This window comes from Eschrichtius robustus, chromosome 13, assembly GCF_028021215.1.
Source record: "Eschrichtius robustus isolate mEscRob2 chromosome 13, mEscRob2.pri, whole genome shotgun sequence".
Lineage (NCBI taxonomy): Eukaryota > Metazoa > Chordata > Mammalia > Artiodactyla > Eschrichtiidae > Eschrichtius > Eschrichtius robustus.
Window position 1 is genome coordinate 10,226,954 of NC_090836.1, and position 21,387 is coordinate 10,248,340.

General features: G+C 42.5%; 1 protein-coding gene across 1 annotated transcript; it reads right to left on the minus strand.

Moving 5' to 3' along the window:
* Positions 1-1,826: 1,826 nt before the first annotated feature.
* MANSC1 (MANSC domain containing 1) lies at positions 1,827-19,298 on the minus strand. The gene is made up of 4 exons (XM_068561651.1): positions 18,944-19,298; positions 14,206-14,526; positions 11,036-11,176; positions 1,827-3,298 (listed from the first exon to the last, which is right to left on the minus strand). Exons 1-4 carry the CDS (start codon positions 19,269-19,271, stop codon positions 2,427-2,429), a joined length of 1,662 nt encoding a protein of 553 aa, XP_068417752.1. The 5' UTR covers positions 19,272-19,298; the 3' UTR covers positions 1,827-2,426.
* Positions 19,299-21,387: the final 2,089 nt, after the last annotated feature.

The window sequence follows — 21,387 nt, forward strand, 5'->3', positions numbered from 1 at the left end:
GTGGATGCAGGCTTCACCCCCTTTTACTGCCCCATGCAGCATCTCACCCATGGTGATGGGGTAACAAGCAGAGAGCTGTGTGAGAAGAGCTACTCTTTCCCCTTGAGAAGGACGTCGCAAATCAGCAGTTCCCCTACAATCTACATCCCCACAGTCATGGCCAGAGTTTGGGCCCATAGCATCTCTCATCTGGGCTCCCAATCAAATTGCTCCATCGCAAGAAAGACTGCAGACGGCAAGGTGGATGGCGAGCTCCAGAAGAACGCCTTTATAAACATCCACAGAAAGCCCTATTTCCAACATCCAATTCCGTTAACAAAGAGAGGAGAAATTTTAAAATTCCAAGGTACTTAGTTACTAATCTGATTCTGGCCTACATGTGGATATTCAATAAATACTTGTTAAATTAAACTGAGTCAAGGTTTTATTTATTCAACATACTTAAAGCTTATGTAAACCCCTTGGAGATTTGTGTCAAGCTGTTAAGTTGGAAAATATATGAAAAGTAGTATTTTCAATAGACCAGCTTTCCTCTTAATGAGCTTTATGAGCTTAGTGTAAACCAGGGGGGAGGGGGAGGGGTTCCAGGCGAGGGGACGGGAAGGAGGAGGGAAGGAGGAAAAAGGAGAAAAGCCTGTTTCTGTCTCTGTCTACATTTGCCTTCGTTGCTCTACTTATTAACCAGTGACTGCCCTCTAGTGTTCACTGTATAAATTCTCACCTGAATCCCATTTTTGTCTTTAAAAACCCTGATGACACCAGGGACCAAACCTCTTGATTTGCAAATAAGCAAATTGAAGTCCAGAGAGATGAGATGTCGAACTGACCCAGGCGGTCTCCTGGATTTCCAGTTACCCCACTGTAACTTGTCCGGCAAACCCCCATTATTCAAAACATTTCTCAGACACTGTAATAACTAATCAATAAAAATTACAGCATGCTAATCATTTAATAATACAAGGCAGACCTCGGGAGATATTGCGGGTTTGGTTCCAGACCACTGCAGTAAAGTGAATACGACAAGAAAGCGAGTCTCACGAATTTTTTTGTTTCCCAGTACATATAAAAGTCATGTTTACACTGTACTGTAGTATTAAGTGCAATAGCATTGTCTAAAAAAAGTATATACCTTAATTTTAAAATATTGCTAAAAAATGCTAACCAACGTCTGCGCCTTCAGCAATTCGTAGTAGCAACATCAAAGATCATTGATTACAGATCCCCGGAACAAATATAATAATAATGAAAAAGTTTGAAATATTGAAAGAATTACCAAAATGTGACACAGAGACATGAAGTGAGAAAATGCTGTTGAAAAATGGCACCAATAGACCTGCTTGAGGCAGGGTTGCCATAAACCTTCAATTTGTAAAAAATGCAATATCTGTGAAGCATGATAAAGTGAAGCACAATAAAATGAGGTATGCCTGTAATTTTAAGTGCTATCTATTATTTCCAATGTTATTCCAAATAAAGCCAAAATTGACTATTGGTCAAGTTTAGATAAGGACTTATAAATAATATTGTTACATTTTAAATTTACTGAAGTTTGGAAAATGCCTATTTTACTTTTTCTTTTTTTTTTTTTGAAAAAATAGTTAACTAGAACAGACCCAAAGTAGATCTGGTCATTTATCAGAACTTATCATCATCTCCATGCAGGCTAATATTCTGCTAGAATTCTCCCAAAGGAACCTCTTTTGCCCATTGATGGGATAAGGGGGGTTTGTCATTTTAACTTAGAACACATATTTTCATCATTTAATCATTTTGCTGGTGGGAATAAATTTAAAGTTATCCAGCTGGACGTGTCACTTACAAGAACATTACTGAGTACCAAAAGATTTATTCAGATATTTAATTGGAAGGAAATACATCTGGAATAAGTTTTATTGGAATTCATATAAAAAGGAAAGTAAATCCATTAGAATTAATACCATAAACAGTCGACTTTATCTGGAACCAGAAACATTAATGAATTGGAGCTTAGGAGTCCTAACCCTTTTTCCTTGTAAAAAGCCAGTCGTTTTCCAATTGATGTGGCAATTATTCTTTATTGCTTTAGGTAGAGCTTTGTTTTCAGCTAATATTTTAGAGACAGATCCTTCAAATCACCCAGTTTGTTTCTTTCCCCCGCTTCTTTTCGAAGAACAAGCAAAAAGAAAGCGGTAGGAGGCATCTTTGCCTGTATACAAAATACTTGAAAAATCCTGCGAAGATGAGCAAATCAGCAGAACCTCGCTGCATAGGGGCTATTAGTAACTACATGAATAAAGAGACATCTAGGGACCTCCCTGTCAGCCCAGTGGTTAAGGCTCCCCACTTCCACTGCAGGAGGCACGGGTTCGATCCCTGGTCCTGGTCGGGGAACTAAGATCCCACATCCCACAGCCAAAAAAAAAAAAAAGAGGCATCTAATGTCCTCCTTAGATGTCAGCATAGATGCCATTGATCAAATAATCAAGCCTCGAGTAACGTTTCCTGCGGAGGGATTCTAAGAGCGTTCTGCCCAAGAGACCCAGGCCTATGGCGAGGAACAGAACCCCAAAGAGCACGGTCCCGACCAGGAGCCACTGTTCAAATGCGAGGCCCTGCTGACTTTCTGGAGCACTGCTCAGGGAGGGCCCACCAGAGCTGGCCTTCCCGTCTTCCTGGGAAGCTGCTGTATTTGTAGTGGGAGAATTCACATTTGACAAAGGAAACGTAGCAGGGTCCCCGGCAGCCTCTGTGTTCAAAATCAAGCTGGAAATGTCTCTTAAGGGCACCGTGTCTGGTGGGCCTTTCGAGTCTGTCGATGCCCTAAAGATGGATGTCGGAACCTCAGTTGTGGTCATGTTAGTGACCGTGGCTACAGGTGGGGCAGAGGTGGCCCCCTGAGGCTGAGAAGTCACAGAAGGTATTCCTGCAGCGCTGGCGGCAGGGAGAGAAGCAGGCTTTGGAGTGGCCAGGATGGTGGGCAGAGAAGCAGCTGCCACTGTACTGGGGAACACTGTCACATCTTCAGGCAGCAGATGAGCTACCGTTTGTTCTGAGGGAGATGGTGACTTCTGAGAGTGGCCTTTTGCTTTATAAACAGTCCACTGTGGACTCGCCAGATCAATCTTGAGTAGTTTCTCCAAGTGATCTGAGGATCCAAACTTCGGAGAGAATGAATCTCTCCATAAGACCGTGGGCTCTGAAGCACCTGTGGGAGGAGGGGGCGTCGGAGTGATGGTGTGTGAAGACCTGCTGCGGAACAGAGACTCTTCTTGGGCCACCTCCTGGCTTGGCAAATCAGTTCTCGCCAAAGATGGAAAATCTGAAGACGGAAAGAAAATAAAAAGAAGACTTCCATATTTCCATGCGAAGGCAGGTTAACAAGGACAAACGTTATCAGCTTGTTCAGTAAGACCTCAAACTGTTGATTCTTGACATTTCATGGTGCAAAATGGAAAAATACGAATTGCTAAATCAGATCCTGATGACCCTGCCTCTTCCCCAGATGCTGTGGTTTATTTCTAGAGTGTTGGCCCAGAGGAGAAGAGAAGTGTGCAGAAGAGGATCGGGCAAATGAAGGAAGAGGTGGGAGGGGACCAGCAGAGATGATAAGAGGAGCTCAGCATGGCCGGCAAGAGGTTTAGGAAGATGGAGACCCTTCAGGGGCCAAGGCCAGGGAAGGCAGCTGGGCTGGAGTGATGTGGCAGGAAGAGGACAGGCAGAGAAAATGCTGGTGTGAGGCACAGGCTGTGCCAGCTGGGACCGCAGTGACAACTGGGAAGCAAGCCATCACTAGGGGAGATATCATGGGGCCGGGGGGTAGCCCACAGGACAATGCGGAGAGGAGACAAAATCCCAGTGACTTGCCTTCCACGAGGAGGAGGAGGAGGAGGAAGCTGGAGGGTCCCTGAAGCCAAGGCAGCAGCACAAAGCTGATGACGTTTTTCAATGAAAAAAATGGGTTTCAGGGACTTCCCTGGTGGTCCAGCAGTTAAGACTGCGTGCTCCCAATGCAGGGGGCCCAGGTTTGACCCCTGGTCAGGGAACTAGATCCTGCATGCCGCAACTGAGAGCCTGCATTTTCATATTTTTAATATTTATTTATTTATTAGGTTGCATCAGGTCTTGGTTGCGGCACGCGGGATCTTCCTTGCGGCATGTGGGATCTTTCGTTGTGGCACACAGGCTTCTTTCTAGTTGTGGCGCATGGGCTCCAGAGCCCGTGGGCTCAGTAGTTGTGGCACGCGGGCTCAGTAGTTGTGGCACGTGAGCTCTAGAGCACGCGGGTTTAGTTGCCCCGCAGCATGTGGGATCTTAGTTCCCTGACCAAGGATCGAACCCACATCCCCTGCGTTAGAAGGTGGATTCTTAACCACTGGACCACCAGGGAAGTCCCAATAAATAAATATTTTTAAAAAACCAAAAAAACAACCAGCTTTCAGCATCGTACTCAGGGGAGGAAGGCGATCTGAGAGATTTTCTTTTGACCCTTGAAGATTAAAATTTTAGAGCCAATATCTTAGGTTCTGAGGACCATGGACCAGTATTTGAAATCATGATGGCCACATGGCTAGCATAAAGAGCAGAAGATCACACAGTCCCAACTCCTGCTGAGGAGGAACCAGCCTCAGATCTTCTTCCTGTGTGAGAAAGTTTAGAGTTTTGCTCTTTGTCACACATGCCGTTTATCACAGCTCGAACTGAAAAGGCTGGTTAAAGCAATCCGGGGCAGAGAAAGACCGCTTGAATTGCTCTGTATCACTCTGCTACTTGGCTAATCATTTCACTTAAATTAGAACGGCAGAAACACAAGGAAGGAAGCAAAGGTGATTCTCCCCTCTTCTCTTTTCCGTCTTCTATTTCAACTCCCCTCAATACCAGTTTCTAAACTAGACCTCACTCTCCTCTCTGCTAACAAATAGATCCAGAGGCAACTTCAGATTTGTGACATCTTTGACTACTCTCTAAGCTTCACACTACTCAGAGGTCCTTCAGAGCTGTCACTTATTAATCCATCTAGGACAGGGGTCAGCAAATTATGGCCACTTCTCTTTATATGGCTTGCGAGCTAAGAATGGTTTCTACATTCTTAAATGATTGAAAAAAATCAAGAAGGATAATATTTTGTAACATGTGAAAATTATATGAAATTCACATTTCAGTGTCCATGAATAAAGTTTTATTGGCATACAAGCATGCCCATTTGTTTACATATTGTCTATGGTTGCTTCTACTACAAGGACAGAAGTGAGGAGGTCCGACAGATTGCATATGGCCCACTAAGCCTAAAAGACTTGCCTGAAAGCCTAAAATACTTATTATTTGGCCCTCGACAAAGAAAGTTTGTGGATACCTGCTCTAGGACACTCTAAAATAGAATTTAGATGCCTGAAATTCCTCCAACAATGCTGAAGAAAAGAGTTTCTGCTGCAGGTGATATCACATTCATAGGCATAGCTTCACCACGAGATAAAGAGCACCTGTATTTTTAGGTCGTGTCAGATATTTTTAAAAAGAGCAAGACTCATCATAATTCATTTTAAAGTTTAAAAAGAAGGCTAGGGCTTCCCTGGTGGCGCAGTGGTTGAGAATCTGCCTGCCAATGCAGGGGACACGGGTTCGAGCCCTGGTCTGGGAAGATCCCACATGCCGCAGAGCAACTAGGCCCGTGAGCCACAATTACTGAGCCTGCGCGTCTGGATCCTGTGCTCCGCAACGAGAGGCCACGACCGTGAGAGGCCCACGCACCGCGATGAAGAGTGGCCCCCGCTTGCCGCAACTAGAGAAAGCCCTCACACAGAAACGAAGACCCAACACAGCCATAAATAAATAAATAAATAAATAAATAAATAAACAAACCCAAAAGTTAAAAAAAAAAAAGAAGGCTAAATAAATACTCTGTGATATGTGTGAACTCAAAACTTAAAATAAGGCCATTGACAAGAATGACCAAAACAGCTGTTTTCTTTCTCAAGAATACAAGGTCATAAATAAAGCAAAGCTAGGGCTATTCCCATTTCTTGATAAGATTCATCTATTGGCAAGGATCCTAGAACCACACAGGGATCCTCCACACCTGCTCCATTCACCTCACTGATGTTTGCCTTTGGGGTATGGTGTTTTCTCTCAGTCACGTAGCCATGAGCTACAGAAGGAGCTGGGAAATGTGTCCTCAACCGCTCTTTTGAGTTTCATTTCCAAGTGACTTCACTAGATAAAAAATTTAGGGACTGACTATTAACTTGGAAACCAGCTGAGCAAATAGACTTTCAATTTATTCTATTTCTGAATTCCCCTATTCTAATCCTTGGAGGAATGACAGACCACCAAGCTCCAAAAACAAACAAACAAACAAAGATTAAATAATGCCAAGCTGCAATGGTTTTACAGAATGAACAGAGCACACTATTATCTTTCAAACTTTCAGTCTGTAAATATTAGTCAATTACAGGAAATAGAGTTCATCAGGATACAAACCACCAAACATATCTACTGAATTTCACTCTGACCAGGAGGCAGATAATTTATTTTTATGGGGCAATCTCAATCCATCAACACGGGCAGATTCATAAATAGAATTACAAACACAATTTGTAAACATCTGTAGATACAGACAGCCCACTGCACACTAAGTCCGGGGTTGGTGCCACTTTGCCCCTAGATAGCCACCGGCTCCGGGCTGATGGTGCCCCCTGGTGGCTGACACAGGAACTGTTCGATTCTAATTCCACTTCACTCACTACCTTCACACTTGCCCTTAGAAGGTTTAGGCACAAGCCAAGTTCCCTTTTCTCCCAATTCCACCGGAGAAAATGGAATCTTTACCACATACTCCCTCTTTTATACAGGCATTATAAAATCAATAACATGACAGAAGTATTATGAAAGTTATAAAACAAATTCAACGATAATTTCTATCATGTCCCAGCAACTATTAACATTTATGCATACCTTAAAATTAAAATTTTTTTCATGTAATTTAAAAACTGGGTGTTTTTCACCTGAAATTTAGGTGACATTTTATTTCTACATCTCAAACTTATTTTTTAACATCTGCATTGTATTCCCTCAGGTGGATCCATTATACTTTACACCCAACCATTCCCTAGCATTTGGACATTTAAGCTGTAGAAACTTTTAAACTAATTTCCTTTAAACTAATTCAAAAAGTGCTGTTTTCACTTTTTAAACTAATTACATAATAAACAGTTTCACAACAACAGCTTTTTATTTGGTATAGATTTTATGGAAGTCGAATGACCGGATTCAATTACCTATAATTTCTTTAATATTCTGCTTTAATTGTGAAATAGCTGATAGACATAGGGAATACACACTGACAGTGGAAGAAAGGACACAATGAAGAAGAGGCAGTGAGAAGGGATCAGAGAGGCAGATGTGATGGTCCAACTTCCACCTGATGGGAGCTCTTGAAGGAGAAAAATAACCATTCCAATTAGTGTCTTGAGCCCTGACCTCACTGGAAACTCAGACTGCGATGCCCATTTCCTGCTGGATACCATCCCCGGGTGTCCAACAGGCTCTGCCACGTTCCAGGTGATGAAAAAAAAAGAGGACAAGCAAGAAGCCATATCCGCACAACACTGTAGGTCCCGGTGTTTTTAGCCAAGATTATATATAGACGTAAAGGAGGCGAACAGTCAGGGGCAACTGCCCTGGCCAGTGTGAAGCCCAGAAGGGGCTGGGAGACGACAAGATACTTTCCACCCGAGGTAAGATCCTGGGTGCTCTGAGAGGCCTAATTTGTTCTGTGCCATAGTCTTTTTAAAAAATTATTCTTTTTAACAACTGTGGTAAAATATACTACATACAATGTACCACTTTAACCCGTTTTTAAGGGTATAGTTCCGTGGCATTGAGTTTGTGCAACCCTCACCATCAACCATCTCCAGAATTTTTCATCAGGCAAAAGTGAAACTTTGTACCTTATCTACCAATCTTTTTAGACTTGGGCTTCTACCACTATGTAGGAAGAATTTACACAAGCAATCTGTGCTTTACGCTCCTGTTTAAGGGAATGTTTGACACGTCAGGTTTTGCTGCTTCATGAACGAAACTCAGACACAGCCTCACTCAGGGGACAAAGCAGAGTCAGTGTCCGGATGGCCCGGGCAGCATCGTTCCCCAGAGAACCCTGATTGCACTCTCCCTCCCAACTGCAAAACCACTTCCCCGGCTCAGTAGATGGCACTGCCATCCATCCAGATGCTCAAGCCCAGGACTAAGACCCAGTTTCACTCTTCTCTTTTCCTCATTCCCCACATCCACACCACCAGCAAGCCCTGTCAATGCTATCACTGAAATGGCTCGTGTGTTTACTTTCCTCCATCTCCTCCACCGTCTCCCTGGTCCCCAAGGCCACGGCCTTTCACTCGGATCTCGTCCCAGCCTCATACCCAGTCTTCCCACATGCCCTCTTGCTGCGGCGTCACTGTCCATTCGCAATAGAGCAGTCACAGTGAGCTTTGAGAAATCACCTTTAAAACAGCACGTTATACGTGCCTGCTGAAAACCTTCCAACGGCTACCAATCATGCACCGAAAATAAAAACTCCTTACCCGCTACAGAGCTTGATGGGATCGCCCCACTTTCCTTCCTTTTTGCATATCACTCTTTACATGGTTCACTATGAGTCAGCTGCTGAGATTGGAGTGTTTGAACAAACACTCCCAAACCATTCTGCCTTAGGATATTAGAACAGGCTGTTTCCTCTGCCTGGAAGGTCTTCCTACAATCTTCCCACATCTGGCTCCTCCGTGTTCAGATCTCAGCTTAGGGGTTACATCTTCACAGACGCTTCCCCTGATCACCTAATCCAGACGGTCCACTCAGTGATTATCTATTTTTTCTTTTTTGGCTGTGTTGTGTGGCATGCGGGATCTTAGTTCCCCGACCAGGGATTGAACCTGCATCCCCTGCAATGGAAGCGAGGAGTCTTAACCACTGGACCGCCAGGGAAGTCCCTCTGTGATTATCTATTATGTTGTCTTAGCTCAATTATCTGCATAGCTCTTATGACTTTTTTAAATGGGAATTTTATGTTTTAATTTTCTCTGCTTTGAAAATATATTCTTATATAAAGGCCATGTTTCATTTTATTATGATCACTGTTATTTTTTTAATTTAAATTTTTTTATTGAAGTATAGTTGATTTACAATGCTGTGTTAATTTCTGCTGTACGGCAAAGTGATTCAGTTTATATATATATACTTTTTTTTTTTTAAGGGTAACCACCTCTTTTTTTTAAAATAAATTTATTTTATTTATTTATTTATTTTTGGCTGTGCTGGGTCTTCATTGCTGCCCGCGAGCTTTTTCTAGTTGTGGCGAGAGGGGGCTACTCTTCATTGTGGTGCGCGGGCTTCTCATTGCAGTGGCTTCTCTTGTTGCGGAGCACGGGCTCTAGGCGCGCGGGCTCAGTAGTTGTGGCTCACGGGATCTAGAGCGCAGGCTCAGCAGGTGTGGCACACGGGCTCAGTTGCTCCGCGGCATGTGGGATCCTGCCCGACCAGGGCTCGAACCCGTGTCCTCTGCATTGGCAGGCGGATTCTTAACCACTGCGTGCCACCAGGGAAGTCCTACATTCTTTTTTTTTATATTCTTTTCCATTACGGTTTTTCATAGGTTTTTTTTTTTTTTTTTTTTGGCTGCAGTGGGTCTTCGTTGTTGCATGCCGGCTTTCTCTAGTTGCGGCGAGCGGGGGCTACTCTTCATCGTGGTGCACGGGCTTCTCATTGCGGTGGCTTCTCTTGTTGTGGAGCACGGGCTCTAGGTGCGCGGTCTTCAGTAATTGTGGCACACGGGCTCTAGAGCGCAGGCTCAGCAGCTGTGGCGCACGGGCTTAGTTGCTCCGCGGCATGTGGGATCTTCCCGGACCAGGGCTCGAATCCGTGTCCCCTGCATTGGCAGGCAGATTCTCAACCCCTGTGCCACCAGGGAAGCCCTTTCATAGGCTACTGAATATAGTTCCCTGTGCTATACAGTAGGACCTGTTGTTTATCCATTCTATATATAAAAGCCTACATCTGCTAACCCCAGCCTCCCACTCCATTCCTCCTCAACCCCCTACCACTGGGCAACCGCAAGTCTGTTCTCTGTGGCCGTGGTGACTATTTTTCTTGATTATTTATTTATTAAGGTTATTGTCTCTCTCTCCTAAAATATTAGTTCCAGAAATGAGAACCTTGTTTTTCATGTTTAGTGTCGTATCTTTCTACCCTTAAGGCGTAAAAAGTGCTTGGCCCATAGAAGATGCTAAATAAAATTTGTTTCTTATTGAATAAATGAACAAAGGGAGTATTATTAATACCTAAGGGTGTAAGGACAAAAACTTTATAAAACTGAAATAAGAGTAAACTTCATACTTGAAAGCATTTCATCCTGAAAAATTAACAAGCCAAAATCTCACCAAGGCACATCCAAATAATTATATTATTTTTACTTGTTTATTTTCTGTATTCTGAGCAAATATGTAATTTCCAAATGTGGAGACTATTTCCAATGCCTGCACAAAATTTGGCATGTAGCTGTTTCTCAAAAACTTCTTAAATGAGCTTCCTTGCAGGTCTGGATAATAAAATCCAGTGAGTTTGATTTCAGAGAATGTGATTACAAAATAATTGGAACCTAACGACAAATGTACTGGAATTTTATATACTGTATTTACATCATCTTAACCCTTTCAAAATAGTCACCCCTGGAGACCTGTATACTTATTCCAGTGTTGCTGACACGGTTCTAAAGACGTGTTTCAAAATGTTTACATGAAAGATCTATGTGCCTTTTATCTTAAGAAGGTAAAAACAAAAACAAAACAAAATACTATCATTCATAGGTATAAAATACGTTCACTGGAAAAAAGAAAGATATTTGGTTGAATCAACTGAAATTTAAATCATGAGATTTTTTTCTGATGTGCCTCTATATTTGTGATCCCTTTTGGCAGTTCTTCTTAAACTCTTGCAGGCAACCTTTCTACATGAATCATATCCTTAAATAATTCCAATCACAGAAGACAAAGAACAATGTTTTTATTACCTCTAATGATCCTGTAACTCATAAGTCCCTTTGCTGGTTTCAGGGGACAGGCTTCCTCAGTGGGACAGAAAAACAGGTAGCAGTTGGGTAGTCTAGTTGTTTTTCGAGTGTCGAAGATCATCAAGTTACATGCTTTGTCCCCTGCAATGAAAGGTTTCATATGCATTATTCTGAAATAGGATCTTCCAAAGAATACGGCGAGCAGGAAAACATTTATTCTAGCGGCCAACACAAAAACCTTTGTTCATTGCCTGCTGGCCGCTGAGTCATTTCCTTTTCCTTAGTTTAGTCACTGAAAGCAACTTTTAAAGACCTCGGGTTTAAAAATCAGAATGAAGGTAATTTTGGCGAAACATTTTTAATAGTACATTTCATTCTTTAGAAAGAAGCCTTCCATTTGCTAAAATATTTATCAAAACATACATAGAAATACTAAGTCTACAACTCACTACTGAGTCCGACCTTAGGAAATGGATCTAACCCTAATGCCTGTATGTACCTCTTGCATACTGAAGGCATCTTAGATGCCTACGAAGCCATCAGTCTGGTTTTCTTGGTGTGGGGCGAGGGGAGGGTGGTGGGCAGGGAGGGTCAGTAAATTCGGCCTTATACATATCATGCCTCCTTCCACAATGGAGCTGCATAGCATATGGAATGCCAAGTCTATTTTTTACTTTTATCAGTACCATTCTTCTTTTGGTTCTTCAAATTTCTGCTCTTCCTTATCATTTTTGTTTGTCTCCCAATCAGGCAGTGGTCAGGGATCACCCTTGACTCCCCCAGTGGGAAATAAGACTGAGTTCGTTTCTGCAGGGGTTTTATCCTATCATGTCTCCATTAGCCAGGTAACAAGAAAGGTACTCTGGTTACTTTGGCTTTTCCTTTCCCCACGATGTGATAATTCTACAAACCATTTTTGTGGGCACTTAGGTAAAGGGGAGGGTCCATAAAGGGTCCAAGTTGTACACAAAATTTTGTGTCCTTTGTATTTGTAGGCATTTTTCTAGAGTCTGTGGCTATAGGCAAATTATCAAAGTGCTTTTTTGGAACCCTAAACGGTCAAAAACCAACGCTCAGTAAAAGAGGGAAAAGTCTGAGATCCATTAACTGAGACCCACAGTACCTCTGCTTACAGTAAAGCAGTAACAGTACTTTTGCTTGTAGAATAAAGCCGCAAACCCTCATTTCTTACTAAACACCTATCACAGAACTGAAGAGAAATGCAAGGTTTCCTGTGTTGCCAGGATACGCCCACATGGCATTCAGTCCTATTTGCAGGTGATGGTTCTATTCCACATGTATGTTGATATCAACATTTAAAGAAAAACTAGAAATTTAAATGAGATCTCTATGACTTCCATAAATTACGTCTCTATGAAGAGTGTCCAAAAGCACACAGCTCAATTTGAGAAGATCATTGAAGTATTTGCTTCCTCCTGACAGCAAATACCTGGTGTCATTTCTACCCAAATTCTCCAGTTCTCTGATTCTCTAACACCAACGGGGTGTCTTACAATTCAATTCGATTCTAATACTAACTGCCTGGAGTGAGTGTCAGACCCCACTGGTCTAGGGCTCAGTCCCATAAGACTGTCCCCACTCAGACGCCAGTCACAGTATCGGGTCCTCAGGTCACTCACACATACGGCAAACTTGGCTATCACCCCCCCACCCCAGGTTCAATAACTTGCTAGAACTACTCGCAGAACTCAGGAAAATGCAATACTTACTGTTAGAATTTATTACAAAGGATACAAATGAACAGCCAGATGAAGAGGTACATAGGGCGAGGTCTGGAAGGGTCCCAAGTGCAAGAGCCTCTGTCCCTGTGGAGCTGGGGTGTCTCCTGGCACATGGATGTGTTCACCTACTTGGAAGCTCCCCGAACCCATCATTTAGGGGTTTTCATGGCAGTTTTATTATGTAGGCATAATTGATTAAGTCATTGGCCATTGGCGACTGAATTCAATCTCCACCCCCTTTCCCCCTACCTGGAGGTGGGTGGAGAAGACTGAAAGTTCCAAGCTTCTTCTAAGCAAAGCTTGGTCTTGCTGGCAACTAGCAGCCATCCTGGCGCAATCGAGGGTCCCACCAAGAGTCACCTCGTTAGCATAAGCTCAGGTATGGTTGAATGGGGCTCCTTATGAATAACAGAAGAAGCTCCTAAGCTCAGAAAATTCCCAGGGTTTTAGGACCTCTGTGCCAGGAATCAGGGACAAAGACTATAAATAAATATAAATACACAAAAGTCTGTGTCCTTCAATTTCATGTCCATGTGTATTTGTCTTGTTATACCACAATCATTACAGCATGAAACGGAAATAAAGATCTAAGAGAAAACATATGATTTAGTCAGCTGATAAATCAAGTAAGGATCACGCGTCCCGTGTCCACTAGCTCTTCTAGGGTCCTTGATGACAAGGTCTTTTCCATCTTATTCACTGTTGTATCTCCAGCACCTACCAAGGCATTAGGTGCTCAATAAACTTATGTGGGTTTTTTTTGTTGTTTATTAGATATATACTTCTGTTTTCAGGTCATAGGTTTGGAGCCTGAAATATGCAAGGGCATGGTTCAAACCTGTGGGCCTCAGTTTCCTTCTGTGTCATGGAATGGGTCATTCTAAACCCCTTCCCATGCCTCTTAGATTCCTAGAAGCTGCAATTAGTGGCCAGTGGCTTCCTGACTCACCTGTGCCACCAGCTCCAGGGAAGGGAGATAAAACGGAAATTTTGTGCTTCTACTTAAAACTCAAATGCTGATTCTCCTATGGGATGACTTTAGAATTTTATTTTTTGCCTCAACTCCCTTTCTGTTTAAACGTTCTTTCTAATATCACACTGTATTCCAATATTCCATGATGATGGAAGCCAAGCATTTAAATAGGACTTTTGTTTTCAATATCTCAGATGCCTGTTAGAACATAACACCAGTCGTTTTCAACCCTTTTTCTACCCACATATCTGAAGTGATAATATATATACACTCATCAGTAACTTTGGCTCAGCTTAGGGGAGGGGAGAGCACACCATGGAACATTCCGTAGTGATTTTGCCACCCACTTTTCTACCCCATTGAGAATCACTAGTACAAACCATTTAGCTTCATCAACCAGCTACTTACATCACAAAACACATGGAATAAAGAGTTGCCAAGGCATTATTACTTACCTGATATGTTTTTTGTTGAGCAGCAAGAATTAATGCAGTCTTCTTGAGTTAATGTGTGTATGGGCTCATTGCCTCTGATTCCCTTGGAAAGAGATGACTGGATGTCAATGACCATATCTTCTAGACTCTTGCTGGGGCAGTTCTGACTGGTGGACAGCCTTAGTGTCAGGAAACAAATTATTACACGAGTGTAAGTCAAGCTCCATCCCTCCCGGAAGAACATTTTAAATTTCAGTTTAGTCTTGGTCTCCAAAGGTCGGATAACTCTCCCTCTGGCCTGAGTTTGCTTCAAGAAGATTGTACATATGATGGAATTTCTCTCTAGCACAAAAATAGAAAATCATCAATGAGTTTTGTTTCTTTGAACAAACCTAGAGAAGATACATTTCATTTCCTTCAAGTCAATGTAAACAACTCACAATTCATAGGACAGGAATAAACAAGTATTTTTTGTTTCACTTTTAATAGATTTGAGACCTTTCATTAAAAACTTGGCAAAAAGCTAGTAAGCACACACACATGCGCTCTCCCATCAATGCTTAAAATCTGACAAGTATCTATGAAAGAAGAGGTAGTCTGCTTTTCAGTTCTAGAATCCTTCCTCTTCTTGCCTCTCCTAAGAAGAGGGGAAAGGACACAAAATCTGTGGTCATTGATGAAGCAATGATCATCGCTTTGGACATATTTTCTTTCTCAGTAATAACAATTAGCATTTTAAAATCACCTACTGAGTGGTAGGCAATGCGCTAAGAAAATTACATATATTGTCCTTCTAGGAATTAGCCCATCAACAGGGGGAATATTCTGGTTCAGTTGAAGGAAACTGTAGGGGCAAGTGTTCTTTTTGACATCCCTAAAAACACAAAAGTCATAATACATATAATGCCAACTCCATTGGTGAGCTGGTTCTTCCAGAAAAAAAAATGTTAAACTGGCAAGGCTATATCAGAAAATATCCTCATTTCCAGAATACAAATTGTTCACTAAATGATAGCCTAGATCAGAATTACCGCTTCTTTAATTTTTTTTTTTTTTTTTTTGGTTATGAACCCTTTGGTACTCTGGTGGTGCTTAGGCTCTCTTCTGACATGTTTTAAAATGTATAAAAGCCATGTTGTTAAATGTATAAAATGAAATATATAGGATTACAAAGGAAGATAGTTATATTGAAATATAATTACTGAAAAGTTTTTAAAATGTGCCTATAAGACTCTGATGAAAGATATCAAAGAAGATCTAAATAAATGGAGAGATATTCCATGTTCCTCAATAGGACTACTCAATATTGCTAAGATGTCAGTTCTTCCCAACTTGATCTACAGATTCAATGCAATTCCAATCAAAATCTCAGCAAGTTATTTTATAGACCTCAACAAACCAATTTTAAAGTTTACATGGAAATGCAAAAAGGCCCAGAATAGTCAACACAATACTGAAGAAGAACAAAGCTGGAAGACTGACACTACCTGACTTCAATACTTACCAGAAAGCACTGCTAATGAAGACAATGTAGTACTGGCAAAATAACAGACAAATAGATCAATGGAACAGGATAAGGAGCCCAGAAATAGACCCACACAAATACAGCCAACTGATCTTTGACAAAGGAGCAATGGCAATTCAATGGAGAAAGGATATTCTTCTCAAAAACGGTGCTGGACAATTGGACATCCACATGCAAAAAAAATCTAGACACTGACCTTACATCTTTCACAAAAATTAACTCATAATGGATCATAGACCTAAACGTAAAATGCAAAACTATAAAACTCCTATGTAACATAGAATAAAGTCTCTGTGACCTTAAATTAGGTGAGTTTCTAGATAACAACACCAAAAGCACAATCCATGAAAGAAAAAATTGATAGGTTGGATTCCATTAAAATTAAAAACTTCTGCTCTGTGCAAGACACTGTTAAGAGAATGAAAAACTAAGCCACAGACTGGGAGAAGGTATTTGCAAAACACATATTCAATAAATAACTGGTAGCTAAAATACACAAAGAACTCTTAAAACTTACCAAAAAGAAAACAAACAACCCAATTTAAAGTGAGCAAAAGACCTGAACAGACACCTCACCAAAGCAGCATATGAAAGGGTGCTCAATATCATTGTCATTAGGAAACTGCAAATTAAAACAACAATGAGATGCCACTACACACCTATCAGAATGACTAAAATCCAAAAAACTGACAATACTAAATCCTGACAAAAACCTGCAGACAAATATTTATAGCACTTTATTCATAATTGCCAAAAAACTGGAAGCAACTAAGATGTCCCTCAATAGGTGAAGGGATAAACAAACTGGTATATCCACACAATAGAATATTTTTCAGCAGTAAAAAGAAACGAGCTATCAAGCCACAAAAAAGAGTAACCTTAATTGCATATCGCTAAGTGAAAGAAGCCAGTGTGAAGGGTATGATTCCAACTCTATGACATTCTGGAAAAGGCAAAACAACATCGACAGTAAAACATCAGTGGTTGTCTGGAGGAAAGGGAAGGGCTGAATAGGTGGAGCACAGGGGATTTTTAGGACAGTGAAACTATTCTATATGATGCTGTAATGATGTATGTCATTACATTTGTCAAAACCTACAGAGCTGTAGAACATAAGAGTGCATCCTGGGGCTTCCCTGGTGGCGCAGTGGTTGAGAATCTGCCTGCTAATGCAGGGCACACGGGTTCGAGCCCTGGTCTGGGAAGATCCCACATGCCGTGGAGCAGCTGGGCCCGTGAGCCACAACTACTGAGCCTGCGCGTCTGGAGCCTGTGCTCCGCAACAAGAGAGGCCGCGATAGCGAGAGGCCCGCACACCGCGATGAAGAGTGGCCCCCGCTTGCCGCAACTAAAGAAAGCCCTCGCACAGAAACAAAGACCCAACACAGCCATAAATAATAAATAAATAAATAAAGAGTGCATCCTAATATAAATAGGTAGACTTTGATCAGTAAAAAAATAAATTTAAAAAACCCAGTTTTTTAAAAAAACAGTATATGGTAATACAGCACAAGTCTAATACCTTCCTTGCTAACTCTTATGTCCAACTTTCTAAAACAGTAAAATGAAAGTAACATTTATGGTTCTCTATGCTAAGCACTTTACATATATTATGTCATTTAATCCTTACAAGAATCCTGTAAGCTAGATCCCATTAGCTCCATTTTCAGTTAAAAGCTGTGTGATAAATAACAGATGGTAGGTCTAATCATTGCCATAATTTTGAAGTAGTGTTGAATGTAATGATTTTGAGATATATGCAGTAAGTCACATGACATGGAAATATCTATGATTTCTACTGGTGGCAAATCAGAGCTACCCTACCACTAATACTCCTGCGGCTTTTGCCTACATGCCTCTTAAAGGAAATACTACACTACATTTAGAGGTTAGCAAAATAAACTTTTCCACCCAAGTTCACAGACTTTCTGAATATTGTCCATGGACTCCCCAGGTTAAGAATCCTGGCACAAGTTACTTTTTATGCTGCCACGCTTTGCAAGTCACTGGAGAAAACAAAACAGGAACAAAAAAAGAAAAACCAGGCCAACACTTCACTTTGAATGGATTCTAAGAATCTCTCCTCAAGCTGCTGCAAAGAAACCTGAACTGTGCCAGGGGATGCAGGAGAAGAGCTGTGCTTTCAGCACCAGCATCTTTATTGCTCCTGGATCACAAGCATACTAAAGCGCTTATCTCATTAACGGTACCAAACAATTATTAGGTGAATTAATTCTTCTAATACATTATTATTTAGGCCTTAAGGGTCCAAAGATGAACAGATTTTTAAAACGTGGCAAATACATAAAATGGAATATTATTCAGCTACAAAAAGGAATGAAATTCTCATACATGCTACAATCTTGAAATCATTATGCTAAGTGAAATAAACTGGATACAAGAGGACAAATATTGTATGATTGCACTTATATAAAGTATCTAGAAGAGGCAAATTCACAGAGATAAAAAGTAGAATTGAAGTTACTAGAGGTTGGTGGAGGAGGGAATGGGGAGTTACTGTTTAATGGGTACAGAGTTTTCCTATCGGGGATGCCAAAAATGTCCTGAAAATGGACAGTAGTGATGGTTACCCAATAATGTGGACATACTTAATGCCACTAAATTGTACACTTAAAATGATCAAAATAATACATTTTGTTACAGTATGTCTATTTTACCACAATAAAAAGATCAAAACAAGCTTACAATTTAAAAAAAAAAGGTTCAAAGTGAAGTTGAATCCTGTTGAAATAGAGTGGGAAAAGGATACAGGTGGGTAGGAGAAGATGCACCTGAGCTTTACATGCCTGTTGACTGGAGTTATCGGATCGTACCTGCAGTCAGTGAAATATTGGAAATCATTTTTCTCACAGCATAATCTAACTTAATTTATCAAGGTGTTTATAACTGTGTATAAACACACGCTCTACAGAGTATTAGACAATTAGCGGGTTCGATAAATACAGGATACAAATCATACAAGAAAAAATGGGAAATCTGCCTTTTCTTTGAGGAAATGTACGTGGCTCACTAAACCATTCTTCTGACCCTGCTGCTGGCTGGCCTAAAGACCCTCTCCGGGATACGGGGGCCACCAGCATCCGGCTCAGCCAGTTCTCCGAGCTCCCGGAGGGGCGGAGGAGGCTCGCCCAGGGAAAGGGCGGGGGGCGCCGCTGCCCCCGCAGGTGGCGATGCGGCCCGCGGGGGCTGGAGGGGAGGATGGAGAGCCTTTACCTGGAGACGGGAGGAGCGGGCCCTGCTGCCCTCCCGGTGCAGGGCAGCCCCGCGCGCTCGGGGAAGCAGCGGCGGATCCGCGAGGGGCTCGTGGAGGACGCCCGGGAGACTCCGCAGCTCTCGCCCAGCCCTGGGTTCGTGATTCACGAGTTCCTGCTTCCGTTGAGGCGGCCGAAAGTTTGCCGGAGGTGGAAGGGCACGTTCCCGCCCTGCAACCCGGAGCTGCTTCCCAGCAACCTGGAGCAGGCCCCCCGGGCACCGGGGAGAGCCGGGAGCCCCTCCCCGCGTCCCCCGGCTCCCCACTCACCCACCCACCCCCGCCCCGCATAGCCGCTGTGCGCGCTGCCAGGGCGGGGGCGCCACCCTCGTGGGTGCCTGAGGGTCTGCAGCTGCGCCTTCTCGCTTCCTGGAGACCAGAGAACAGGCAAATACCACGATGAAAGTCAAACAGTACACAAATGTACACTGTACAGGCATACCTCCGTTTGCACTTAGCAGAGACTACTTTTTTTTTTTCAACAAATTTAAGGTTTGTGGCAATTCTGCCTGGAGCAAGTCTATTGGTACTGATTTCGGAGAGGCAGCAGTGAGTGGTGGCGTGAAGCGAGATCTTAATTCCCTGCCCAGGAATTGAACCTGGGTAGCCTGGATGAAAACTAGGAATTCTAGACACCACACCCCCTGGCTCTTGCCCCCAGTGAAAAATGCATTTCTCATGGAAGCAAAAACTGTAAAAACAGGTACAAAGTTTACTATTGGAGACACAGCACAACAAGTGGGAGAGCAAACAGAGAAGCATTTGTTTAGTTGAGGTAGAAGCAAGGCAGAGAGGCACACCCGGAGAGAAAGGGTGTGGGCGCCCTCCCTAGTGAGGAGAAGCACGATAAAAAGGCGGTTAGGTCATTTATATAGGGCAGTTCTTCCAGGTCTTTGCTTACCTTTGGCCAATTATCTGGTTTCTTTTTCCACCTGCCCTGCCCTAAGACCCTCCCCAACACGCATGCGCAACTTTTTCCAAGCTAGATTACAGCCCAGAGGCCTATGGGACCGCCTTAGCATCACATATTATGGGGTGGCGCCCCCTCCTTTTTGACTCCCAAGGAGCCTTTCTGTGGATGTGCAATGTTTCCCTTGCCCCAAGGATGGGAATTTATGACCTCTTGATCTTTTAACAGGGTTTAGTCCCACTCTGTCCCTGCCATAAAAATGTCCAATGTCTGGTTATTTACTCTATTTCTGTTGCTGGTTTTTACATCGAGATGCAGATCTCGAAATATAGACAGGAGTCCGGTCATAAATGTGTAGTCCTGGAGCCCGTTTGTCTCTTGCTTCAGGAGATGTAAACAGGGGGTTGGTAATGAATGTCCGGCCTGGAGCCCATCTCCTTCTCACCCCAGGAAGTGTGAACAGGATGCCAGTTGGAAATGTCTAGCCTGGAGCCCATCTATCTCCTACCTCGGTGCCATGTCTCCAACAGCATTTGCTCGTTTTTTCATTATTATTATATTTATTATGATGGTGATTTGTGATCAATGATCTTTGATGTTACTACTATGACTTGCTAAAGGTTAGGATGATAGCATTTTTTAGCAATATTTTAACATTAAAGTATGTACTTTGTTTTTTAGACATAATGCTATTGCACACTTAATAGACTACAGAACAGTGTAAACATAACTTTTATATGCACTGGAAAACCAAAAATTTTGTGTGTGACTTTATTGCAATATTTGCTTTATCTGGAACTGAACCGTGGTATCTCCCAGATATGCCTGTACAATGAAAACCCTGCCTCTCACCCCTGTGTCCCAATCTTAATTCTCCTCCCCAGAGGCAACCACTGATCACAGTTTCTTCACGTTCAAGAGTTTACAGTGCCTGGGCTTCCCTGGTGGCGCAGTGGTTAAGAATCCGCCTGCCAATACAGGGGATACGGGTTTGAGCCCTGGTCCGGGAAGATCCCACATGCCTCGGAGCAACTAAGCCTGTGTGCCACAAATACTGAGCCTGCGCTCTAGAGCCCGCAAGCCACAACTACTGAAGCCCACTCGCCTAGAGCCCGTGCTCCTCAACAAGAGAAGCCACGGCAATGAGCAGCCCACGCACGGCAACAAAGAGTAGCCCCGCTCACCGCAACTAGAGAAAGCCCGTGTGCAGCAACAAAGACCCAACACAGCCAAAAATAAATTAATAAAATTAAAAAAAAAAAAAGTTTACAGTGCCTTCTATCAGGGGCATAGTTAAGAGAATCCTATTTCAATCGTTCAAGGCATGGCAGGTCCTTAATTAGGTTGGCAATTCTTGAGTTAAATGTGCAAGTCAAGACTCCGGGAAGGCACTGGGATTCGCATGACTTATTGTTAATAGGTATGGGTAATAATGATGAAAACAATCGTGTCTATTATTAAAATTTTATCCCTGATATTTAGCATAGTAACTGGTAT